The sequence below is a fragment of the Chelonoidis abingdonii genome, chromosome 13, assembly GCF_003597395.2.
Source record: "Chelonoidis abingdonii isolate Lonesome George chromosome 13, CheloAbing_2.0, whole genome shotgun sequence".
Taxonomy (NCBI): Eukaryota; Metazoa; Chordata; order Testudines; family Testudinidae; genus Chelonoidis; species Chelonoidis abingdonii.
Window position 1 is genome coordinate 16079906 of NC_133781.1, and position 11909 is coordinate 16091814.

Sequence of the window (11909 nt, forward strand, 5' to 3'; positions counted from 1 at the left end):
GGGAGAGGAAACTACCCTCCCCATTATCGCTGAAGTGAGAGGTTCCTAGCTGATCAGCCCACGATACAAGTCAATGGCATGTGCCCAGCTTGTATCTAACTTCGTTACAGCTCCCTCCCGCCTGTGCCTATGTTTCTGGCCCTGTCACTCACACATGACACAGTCCGGCTCGCACCTTCCCTTCCCCTCACACCCACCAGCCCTTTCTGCTGATCGTCCGCCATTTTGACTCGTTTCTTTCCTCAACAGTTCCCCGCTACTTCGCCACGGGAGGCTCCTCCCAGAAATTTCACGTTTTCGGGTTTTTTTCCTCCTTTCCCAAAGGGACGAACATTCACCCTCGATCTTTGTCTCGATTTTCGGGCCACATTTCGTTCAAAATTTCCCCGCCTCAGCCGATCCCTTCCGGGGTCACGGCCCGGCCGCCCCAACCGCCACTTTCTAGGATCGCCGAAATATTGCTTGAGAGGTGGACTAGCCACGGATGTTTCACGGCCGCTTCTGTAAAACGCGCGAAGGGGTGAAAAAAATGAACTGAAAATGTTGGTTACGGAGAGAGCCCGGCGGTCGCGCGCGCGGGTCCGCTTCGCTTCCGGGTCAGAAGCGGCCATTTTGTGGCGTTAAGTAGGAGAGTGCGGGCTGCACTTCGCTCATTTGCTAGTAGCAGCGAAGAGAGGCGCGTGGTAGCTGTGCTGCATTTGTCCATTCCCCCCTCCCCCGGCCTCGGGTGCCCGTCTGTCCCTTCTACAGAGCCAGCGAATCTTCTGCGGTCTCATTCCACGGCCTGGAGCTTCCACCTTTCTGACCTAAAGGTCGGGGCCCGCTTCGGCGTCTGTTCCCTGGCTTGAGGGTCCTCCCAGGCCAAATCCTCTACTGACTCTCCTGATCTGTTCGCCAGCTTTCTCTCCTCAGTCGCGCCGCCCCTCGGGGGCCTCTGCCCGCCATGAGCTACGGGCGCCCCCCGCCTGATGTGGAGGGCATGACTTCCCTGAAGGTGGATAACCTGACCTACCGCACGTCTCCAGACACACTGAGACGGGTCTTTGAGAAGTACGGGCGGGTGGGGGACGTCTACATCCCCCGGGACCGCTACACCAAGGAGAGCCGCGGCTTTGCCTTCGTCCGCTTCCACGACAAGCGCGATGCCGAGGATGCGATGGACGCCATGGACGGCGCAGTGCTGGACGGCCGGGAGCTCCGCGTGCAGATGGCCCGCTACGGGAGACCTCCGGACTCACATCACAGCCGCCGGGGACCGCCGCCGCGCCGATACGGAGGTGGCGGCTATGGACGCCGCAGCCGCAGGTAAGAGCCCGGCAAGCCAGGAGTGTTGGGGGGGGGGGAGGGGCAGAATGCTGCTTTCCCAGGGCTATAGAGGACTTGGGAGGCGCAGGACTGCGGGTAGGAACCATGGGTTTGAGGGGCAGCGGCGGTACAGCCTGGGGGAGCCAGTGGCCCCAACATGACGCGATGGAGGAGGGTGTTTCCTGGCTGGGAAGGCAGGATCGGCGCGAAAACGCAGGCTTACAGAGCCACGTGGTGTCCATGGCGCCGGGGAGTGTTCGGGGGGGTGGATGGTAGGCTCAGCCTCAGGCCGTTTCCTCCGAATAATGGTGCCTTGTAACCGCCGGGGGCGGGGAGAGACCTGTTCCACTTCCACCCTGAGTGGCCCAGCGCGTCACGTCTTTTTCACGTCTAATCGAGTGGTTTTAATATTCTAGCCCCAGAAGACGCCGCCGTAGTCGATCCAGGAGCAGGAGCCGCTCTAGGTCCCGCAGTCGATCCCGCTACAGTCGGTCCAAGTCCAGATCTCGCACACGCTCCCGATCTCGCTCCACCTCTAAGTCTAGGTCTGCCAGGAGATCCAAATCCAAGTCGTCATCCGTCTCCAGATCCCGATCCAGGTCGAGGTCCAGATCCAGGTCTAGAAGCCCTCCACCAGTCTCAAAGAGGGAATCTAAATCCAGATCAAGGTCTAAGAGCCCCCCCAAATCTCCCGAAGAGGAAGGCGCTGTATCCTCTTAGGAAAATGGTAATGTAGTTGGAACTCTATGCAATTTGCATGTTACTTCGTAATAGCCCTTAAGTGGGGTGTATCGGGATAGTTCTTAAAATATTAACAACCGGAATCAAGTGACTGGTAATGGGAGACACTGTTACCTTTTTGAGCAGACTTTTCAGTTATTCGGCTAGCGAAATAATTTTTTGCAGAAGACATATTTTTGTTTTGTTGAGAGATTAATGGTTTGCTTTTAATGAAATATTGTATGAGACGCAACCTATTAATGAAAATGACTATTTCTTGCTGTTTTTTATCCAACATCTGCATTTTCCCCTTTAAAGCTGCGGTCTCCTGTTTGCTAAAAGAATATTGGCCAGTATTGCAGATTTTAACTGATTTGGCTGATCCTCCAGGGACCAGTTTCTGTGGGCGTGTATTGGAGCAGGTTTGTCTTTAAAAGTTAAAGATGCACTATCCTTTTATAATGGAACATCAGTTCAGTGGTCATTGTACTGACTGGAGATAAAAAAAAGTTCTTATAGAAGTGGCAAATGCAATGCAATAAAAAAATGGAAACTAGTTTTTCCTCAAATGAACTTTAGAGACTTCTATGGATATATTGGGTGGGGAAAGGATAGTGTGTCTTTAACCCCTCAAACTGTTTGGTCCTGTTTTTAAAATGGAAATGGGCCTAAGATAGCTGTAAGGTTAAATAATTATATGTTAAAATTAGTGATACTGTCTCAGATTGTATTGAATGCCAGTTGGAAGATAAAATTAAGTCTTTAAGTATTACACAATATTAGTTTCTATAACTTCTTATATGGGCTGAATTCAAGTTAAGTGTGTGATTTACAGCCTGATGCTTGCTCTTCACTAACTCCGAGTTTAAACTAATGTGATTATTAAATGCTTCTTCACTATCATCTATGAATTTCAAATTTGGCCTTTGAATTAGAGGTAATGTGGTGACAAAGGGGGAGGGAGAGGAAGCACTATACATAATCCTTAATAAAACTTAATTAAATTAGGCAAGGCCAGTTGAATCACAACCAGAAGCATACTTGAAGTCATCCACGTAATTGGGAAGGTGCATGGTGGAAATGTGGCTGAACTGTTCTCTCTTCAAACCTAGATGCATCAGATAAATGAGAAACCTACATAAAGAACGCCTCTGGGGGGAAAAGATCCTATGAATCTTCAGTCCATTGGAGAGACCCCAGGCACAAGCAACCAGCTGTTGAAAAGGTTATTTTGTAACATTTTTGTTTAACTTTTTACTTGTTTTAAGTTGAGCCTCAAATGGCAGACTTTACATTTTATGTGCCATTTTGTTGCTGTTATTCAAATTTCTTGTAATTTAGTGAAGTGAACGACTACCGATTTCATTATTGGCTTGGATATTTGAGGTAAATTTTCATTTTTGTTTATATAGTGCTGGCTTTTGTTTGACTTTTAAAAAAAACTGGTAACTTAATTTGTTGCCTCAAGTTTCATGTTGCTTAAACATGCAACCATTACATACTGAGTAACTGACTGTCAAGGAAGTGTTCTCAATTTGCCTTCATTCCTTAAATAAAATTCTGCAAAACTTCTTCAGATGTAAACTTCTTGTAAATGCTATTTACTTTGAATTTAAATAGTATTGTCTATTCCAAATTTGTATAAAACTTTTCAGGTGACAGTTGATTTTGAAAGGATTGTTTTATCAGACTCAATTCTAATCTCTTCTCTTATGTATTTTTGTGCACTAGGCGCAGTTGTGTAGCAGTTGAGTAATGCTGGTTAGCTGTTAAGGTGGCGTGTTGCAGTGCAGAGTGCTTGGCTGTTTCCTGTTTTCTCCTGATTGCTCCTGTGTAACGATGCCTTGTCGTGCAGAAACAAATGGCTGTCCAGTTAATTAAAATGCCTGACAACTGCACTTCCAGTCACCCGGGCCTTGCATAAAAATAATGGAGCATACAGTGAGCACATCTAGCTGATGATATACACACCTTATTTTTCCAGAATGGTAAATCTTACCATCTTTTATGAACTTGCATATAAGAAATGTAATGTTAAGAGCAAATGTTTCATTCCTTTGTAAGTACTGATTGGTGTATCTTTTGCTTATGACATTATGTACTATAACCACTGTCCCTGTAGTTACTATTAAACATTTTTCTTGGTGTTAAGTTTTCTCAATCTAATGTCTGAGTCAGCATTTATTTTTAGCTTATAAAGATCTCAGCAACTATATTGTGAATGTTTGTTTTCTTTTCAGTAACTTATTACCATCTATTGCCTTTAAATTGTATCAACAGGGAGTAGCTGTTTCAATACTAAGTTTAGTATATCATCTTAGTAACAAACATTTCTTTTTGAACAATACAAACCTTAAATATTGACTGTTTAGGCAAGGTGCCAAGTGGCAGACCTGGTTGCTTGAAGTCCTGTTTGTTAAAGAACATTGGATTTGCCTTTGTGCCAGCTTAAAAATGAAGGTAGCTAATCTTGTGAGAAGTAATGGTAGTATTTTTGAGCTAGACAGCAATGGAATTGTAATTGCAACCTGCAAACACTACATAGAAAACCATCTGTTTATCAAAATACTGCCTCAGTGCACTTCTGATTGAAAGTCTTGATTACCTAATCTTCAGACTTAACAGGGATATGAGTATGAGGGCTTGTCTACACTTTTAAAGTTAATGCAGTCTTGAAAGTGCTTATTCTAAATAGAAACAAGGTGCACTTGTTCCAGAACAAATGTCAATGGAAGTAACTGCCCTAAAAAATTGTCTATCTAATACTAAGATGTCTAAAGTAAATTGTGAGCCACTAAACTAGAACTTTGTTCCAGGAAAATCGTACTATTCATATCATTACATCTTACTAAATACAGAAAGGGTGACTGCATAAAATGGACATTGTTCAGACCCTTAAAGTTAAATTGTTAATTCACTATGTTTAGCTCTTAAGCGGGAAACAGGTAAGGACTATTACATAAAAGTTACTATTTAAGTCCCTAACTTGAACTTTGAAGAATACCACAACCTGGCCATTATAAATAGTCAGCATGGTAAGCTAGAGTTTGTAGACATGAATGTTTTGCCAGAATTTCAGTTTTTCTCCTATACCTGTGATGCAATTAAAGTATATGTAAAAATCCTCTTAATTTTATTCTCTAGGTGTGAACACAACTTTTTAGAAGAAAGTCATAACCAAACACTTACTTTCAACAGATCTTATTCATGTGATGCAAGATAAGATGAAATAATTCTGTTTAAAATTGTACTTATATACCTGCTTTCACAAGAATTACACTAAAGGCATTAGGGGTATGATAAATGACTTTAGTAGCATGGGTCTGTAGAGGAAATGCATTCTGTTTTGTGGTAACCAAATGCTTCCCCATCTCGATCAAGTGGCATTAATTTTCCCCAAACAAATAAACAGCATTTCCATCCAAAACTTGCTTGAGGTGGTGTGTAGTCAGTTTTCTGAGGTACTTTCTTGAATTAGAAGCAGCAACTGGCAGAAATTTAAGTGTAGCTCGCTCTTGCTAGTGAAATGATCATCATTTCAATGGTATGTCTTCCTGGGAGAGGAGAGGAAGCCAATTGTTCCTTGTCAGCATTAAAAGATCGTAAGGGAACATGGACATTCTTCAACTTCCATTTGTACAGCAAAGCTTCAATAGACCAGTCAGAACTGAAAAAGAAATGTCAGATGGACTGTTTTGATAAAAGTTCAGTGCTTGTTCTGTCATTAAACTACTGTGCATGAACAAGCCCAGTAACTATAGAAGAGTGACAAACTTTTTAAAATACAAAAAGCTTAACTGCACAGCTATCCATGTGTTTGTCTTATTCTGTTAACTGGTTTAAGGCCTTCTTTGTCAAAACTCTGCCCTTTGTGCCTGACTTTGGAGCCTTAAGACAAAATCCAAACAAGTTAGTTTCTCCTGAAATTACCTTCGGACCTGATACGTAGTCCAGAACTGAGCATCTGGGTTTCTTTTCATCAAGAAGTACACTGTAGTTATGACATCTTCAAAATCTGCATACAGATTTTAAATAAACAACTTGAGCTATGTGCATGCTGAAATATGCCTTGGCAAATAATGCACTAATGATTAGAATAACTTCAAAAAGCTACAATTCTTAAGACTATATTTAGAGCATAGTTCTTCAGTAAGCCTTAGGACAACTGTTCTATATAAGTGAAAATGAACACGATTGCTCCTAGCTTTAAAGTTGCCATTAACTTTCAGTATTTTCATCTCAATATTTTGTTTGCTTTTTTGACCATCTCTCTTGTAATAATTGATCTATCTTCATGGAACCTATAAAGATGAGTTTTATTCCCACAGAACTACTAAAGTCAAATACCCAGAAGTGACTTTCTTCAATATGCATTCATTTGCAGTTGATTAGGGAATGTTTTCTTAATGCCAGTCACAATTTGTTTCCCTCTGAAATCCCATTGCCAACTTAACAACTTTTGTCACTAGCTTTAGTGATGGTTTGGTTTCCCTAGCAAGAAAATAAGTGTCAAAGTGACCAGTGCAAAATCAAGTAACTTTCACTGCAAATAATTGACTTTTCTCTGAACATCACTATCTATGATCAGTCATTCACAAGTAGCTCAGTGTTAATGAAATCCATTTCAGGCTCACTACATTCTGTTGCACACCATGTCATTGTCTCAATTGAACATGTCAGAAGAATAAATGGTATTCCAGGGCTGCTTGAAGGTGGGATGAGACGGGCATGTGCCCCACGGGGGCAGTGTGCCTCCAGGAATGAAGCCTTTACTACTTGATCAAAGGGGAGCTATCCTGCTTTCAGCTACCCTTTACTCCTTCCCCTAGCTTAGCTGCCCAGGTGTTTTCAGAAATTGAATCCTGGGGAGGTTAAGGGGGGCGGTCTGGCTTGTGGATTTCGATGAATGGCCTCTCCCTTTCACTAGCCTGTCTGCTCAAATCCAGGCTGGCAAAAAAGGGAGGTTCAGCTGCAATTAACTCCAGCCAGCCTGGGCTGCACAGTACCCTTCCCAGTGAGTGGAGGGCTGCGGTTTCCTTCCCAATGAGCAGAGGGCACCCTGTGAGGCTAACTGTACTACTGTTGTTGCTTCTGGTATGCAATAGTGTATAGTAAGAAGAGCATGGAATGGATTTTTATTAATACTATTGAGCTGCTTATGAATGATTTTGTGACTGCCTGTGTGTGTATTAAGGGCTTGTCTACAGAGCACTGGGAGAGCATTGCCTGTGTAGACTAGCCCTAAGCATTCACTGAAGTCTGGAAATTTTGTTCGGTTACAGTTCTGACTCCTTTGGAGTGTTTAAAACAGCTACATCTACAAACTTTTCAGGGTGTGTCTAGTGACTTCCTGCTAGGTGGAGTTGGGGATACTCCCATAACTAAATACTACTATCACTTTATTTTTCACTTTCTCTAGCTTATTGTTACATACATTCATAACATTATTTGCTTAAGAGTAGTCACTAACCTTCTGGTTCAAAAAATACATCAGAGGCCAGAATAATGTCTACTTGAGGCAGAGAGAGCAGACTGGGAGATATTTGGCCCCATGTGAGTCCTATGATGTGTACCCCTAGAAGGTTATTTATCCGACAGCTTCGTTCACAGTTCTTCAAGCACTGAGGCAGCTCTTCAGTATCTGATAGTATCACTCTGGCCCCACATTTAGCAGCTACTATACCAGGTAGGCTCATGCCTGCTCCAATCTAAACAAAATAAAAAAGACTTTAATCTCATTCATAAATTATATTTAATGCAAAGGATAAGTGAAGGATGAGGGAGTATATTCTGTATCTTGTCTCAAGGTGTTTAACGATACCATTCTTTAGTTGAATTCATAGTAACTAAAACTACATGTTCACCTCCGAACTGCCCTTGCTCAAGAGAATAAGACATTTGTATTTGATCTGTAGCAGCAGTGGCACACCACAGATACAAGTTGAAGAATGTCATGAATCTTACTTGTTTCTGTTCTTGTAAATATAGTGAAGTGGATGGAATCCTACGTGCTTAAACGTGTTATTCACAAAGATAAATCCTGCAGTTCATAAATGAGCAAAACTTATATTTAATAAGAATCTCCTTTAATGGCTACTCCTAACTGCTGCTTCCATGAATCAGCCTGCAAAAATATCTGCTTTAATTATGGTTTTACTGTATCACTCCTTTGAGTATTTAGGCATTTTTCTAATGTTTGACCAAAAGAACCTGCAAACTGTTTTATGAATCTCCAACCACAAAAAAGTTACCACAGTAATTTTTTGACATAAATTGGATCAGAGGTTAGACCATTTTAAGACATATGGACAGAACAGAAAATAAATGCCAAAAGGCAGATCATGAAGTAGGATCATCTAGAATTATATTAATACTGAAGCAGAAATAGGAAAAAAGCATCAGAGGGGTAGTCTTGTTAGTCTGGATCTGTAAAAGCAGCAAAGAGTCCTATGGCACCTTATAGACTAACAGATGTATAGGAGCATGAGCTTTTGTGGGTGAATACCCACTTCGTTGGATCATCCAACGAAGTGGGTATTCACCCACGAAAGCTCATGCTCCAATACGTCTGTTGACTCTTTGCTGCTTCTAAATAAAAAAGGAAATCAGAACTAAAACTGATTGAGAGTTAATGAGTAACCATGCGCCTACTCATTTTTTTAAAGGTAAGTTTGTATGATCAAAAATCTTTCGAGACTACGTTTACCTCCAAAATTCTCTTGCCAGGTAGTATTCTTCTGTGAAACCATAGGTACTGAGCAAGAACCACGGCACAGGGCCAAACGTACATGCCATATTGGGAATCCAGGACCTGAAACAATAAGTCCCTTCTGTGATCTTTGGCAGCACCATAAAACACTTCGAAAGAGGCCAAAAAATCTTTAGTAAAAGGCTAAAGATTTATACAATCTGAAGATACATTAGTTCATTTTTACTCTAGTTCTGCTTTGGTCACTCATTTTGAGCCTGATCCTGAGCTATCCCTACTTCAATTGACCTACTGTTATTTTCTGCTCATATGTAATTCAAACAAAGTGTACATCCCTACAATTAAGTGAGCTATTTTCCACATGGCTACAGCGTTCCCACTTGATTAGCAAAGGCTCTTGCCTCACCCTCCTGGTTAACTTTTCTAGACTAGTAAAGATTTAAGCATGCAGTCTTCTGCTTTACCAGTGCACATTTGAAATACATCAAGCAGTGACACTTCTATCATCTTGTTTTGGGATATTATTCCACATTCTAATGGTCTGGTTCTGGAATTTTCACTCAGCTAAGTAGTCCTATTGCAGCAAAAGAGCATAGCTAGGCACACAGTAAGGAATTTAGGATCAAAGGGAATCTTTGTTAAAATTTGTAATCTGACATTTAGCCTATATTTACTTTTTCTTGATTTCATCCCATTTTTCCTTGGTGAAAGCTCTCTCCTGCTCTCTTTACTCAGGCAAAACTCCTGTTAAAGTCAATTTGTGCCTAGATATGGTGATTCAGTGCATTTTAGACCCAATTATCTATGTCTATATCAGTGCTTCACAATTTAAAAATGAAGGCCCTTTGTGTCTACACACTCAAAAGAAATGAGTTTATCAATGATTCCAAGTATCCGAGAGATAGCTGTGTTAGTCTGTATACACAAAAACAATGAGGAGCCCGGTGGCACCTTAAAGAAATCCAGGTAAAGAATGCAAAGATATAAGCCTTTTTGTTATATATATATATATATATATATATATATATATATATATATAAAAATTCTGCCTCTCTTTTCCATCCCCACGTGGCTCAGCGTTCCTGGCCCCCATCAGGGGAGGAAGGAAATCAGGCTTCACGACGAACTGAAGGGCTACAGGTGTAAACGTATCAGCACCTCAGGAATTAGCACCACCAGCTCTGGCTTCGGCTCTTCTGTTTCTTGCTCGTCTTGCTCTTCCGCAAACCTGTACTCCTTGGCACTGAACCGCGGACCCCCGTCGCACATTGGAACCACTTCTCTAGCCAGGCGGCTGCTGCTGCTACAATAAGGCACGTACCTCTTCCCCTCTGCTGACTTCACCCGTGAGCTGACTGACACCAAAGCAGACCAATCACAGGCAAGAACGTTTAAGGCAGCGTCTTGTCAAGGTCCAACCATCGTTAGCTGGCTGAGAGGGTCTGAGATCCGGGAAGATAAAATGGCAAAAAGGTCCGCCCACTTCCTTCCCTTAATCAGCTCCCTCAGTCTCCTAGTTCCTCCTCAGCAGCGGGTTAGGTGATCTGAGTCTGCTGCTGCAGCCTAACTCTGCAGTTAGGGTGACCAACAGCAAGTGTGACAAATTGGGATTTTGGGGGGGAGGTATAGTTGCCCATATAAGACAAGGCCCCTAATATTGGGATGATCCCGATAACATCACCTTATGCCTTGCAGGAGAATAAAGCACAGCAAATTTCTGGGCTAGTATCCAGGCCCACACCACTTCCTCCTTCCCTTATGAAAACAGCAAAGATTTAAATTGCAGTGGGCATTTGAAGGCCAAATCCTGTACTCCCAAGCCAGACTAAACCTTCTGAGTTTTGATCCTGCTCCCTTTGAAGTCCATAGGCAATTTGCAGGCATAGGGAATGCAGGATTTGACCCAAAGATTATTGCAGTGTTGTGGTCCTGATTTTTTCTAGGCACTGTTGAGAGGCAGAATGAGCTGTTTGTGTATGATGACCTCTTCCCTAGACAAATACATGCCCTCAAGAGTTACTGTCTCAGTTTGTGGGAAGCTATAATAATTAAGGAGTTTGATCCTGTGACACTTAATCATGTGGGAAGTCTTTTACTCCAGTGAGCAAATCTGTAGGATCAAGCCTTAAATTAGGTTTATTTAAGAAATGGTGGCCCAAGCTGAGGGGCATAGCCACTCTACCTTTCTTCATGAGTAGGTGAGAGAGAATTAGGAAACTTTTTTTCTCTTGTAACATGGGATCACAAAATGGGAAAGGTTGAAAACTGCTGATCCTAGTGGAATCATGTGGGAGACAGAAAGCCTTTTCTTGCTTTCATTAAAACTCATGCTGACTTCAATGGGTCTTTTACCAGGGCAGTGTTTTAACACTGTACAATTTTGCCCTAAATTAACTCAATGTATTTCCACCTAGTGGGATTTAAAACTATCTCTTGAAATTTGTTAAATGGAACTGTCTGGAATTCCCTCCTGCAACCCATGATCTCAGGATCTACCATGGTTTCCATCATTTCATTTTATTAGAAGTCTCAATTTCCAAAAACCCAGTGTTTGGGAGCTTTGCACAAATAAATATTATTCTTATTGGGATGATAAACATGATGAAACAAGTTGCTTGTTGAAAAAGGTTAGTTTGTTTTTATGTTTCTGACTTGTTTTCAGTTAAGACCCACAAAATATAAACACTGAAAATACCATGTTGCGTGTCATTGAACCAATGAAAACAATACAATAGACAAAAAAAACCCCACAAACCCAGATGTTACAAAAGGTAAAAGCTAATCTGTCAGTGTGGTGTTCCCAGTGCCTGCAGACCCCCCCCTTTTAACCCTTTAGAGCCCCAAAGCATGACAAGCTGAGCCACGAGAGCTCCCCTAGGAGTCGGAGGGAGGGATTGGGGGTGTTGCTCAGTACATTTAAGTGTCTGAAGGACAATGGGCTGGGAGTGAGTGGAAGTGTGGAGGAGGGTGGAGAGAAAAAGAAAGGGAAGGAAATCAAGGAGAGCAGAGAGAAAGCGCAGCCAGGGGGAATTTGGAGAAGAGAAGCACGAGAAGAGGATAGGTGAAGTAGGGATCTACCCTAACCCCCCCCCTCGACGTTTCCTTCCCAAGATGGCGGCAAAGACCCCACCTCTCCGGGTCCGGCGCGGCCAATCATTGCTGGGGATGGGAGGGG

General features: G+C 42.5%; 2 protein-coding genes across 4 annotated transcripts; one reads left to right on the forward strand and one right to left on the reverse strand.

The window, feature by feature from the left end:
* Positions 1 to 599: 599 nt before the first annotated feature.
* On the forward strand, positions 600 to 4186 carry SRSF2 (serine and arginine rich splicing factor 2). Of its 3 annotated transcripts, XR_012656928.1 has the most exons (4): positions 600 to 1305; positions 1722 to 2032; positions 3138 to 3250; positions 3757 to 4186. XR_012656928.1 is itself a non-coding variant. In XM_032792814.2 (3 exons), the coding sequence occupies exons 1-2, from the start codon at positions 944 to 946 to the stop codon at positions 2023 to 2025; spliced, it is 666 nt and encodes a 221-aa protein (XP_032648705.1). In that variant the 5' UTR covers positions 600 to 943; the 3' UTR covers positions 2026 to 2032; positions 3138 to 4186. The 3 variants fall into 3 exon arrangements, 2 of the variants coding, with proteins under 2 accessions (XP_032648705.1, XP_032648706.1); XM_032792814.2 differs by having other exon boundaries at positions 3138 to 4186; XM_032792815.2 differs by lacking the exons at positions 3138 to 3250; positions 3757 to 4186 and adding an exon at positions 2344 to 2430.
* Positions 4187 to 5156: 970 nt separating this feature from the next.
* METTL23 (methyltransferase 23, arginine) lies at positions 5157 to 11862 on the reverse strand. The gene is made up of 5 exons (XM_032792812.2): positions 9893 to 11862; positions 8732 to 8836; positions 7496 to 7733; positions 5956 to 6040; positions 5157 to 5692 (listed from the first exon to the last, which is right to left on the reverse strand). The coding sequence occupies exons 1-5, from the start codon at positions 10001 to 10003 to the stop codon at positions 5524 to 5526; spliced, it is 708 nt and encodes a 235-aa protein (XP_032648703.1). The 5' UTR covers positions 10004 to 11862; the 3' UTR covers positions 5157 to 5523.
* Between the last annotated feature and the right edge of the window lie 47 nt (positions 11863 to 11909).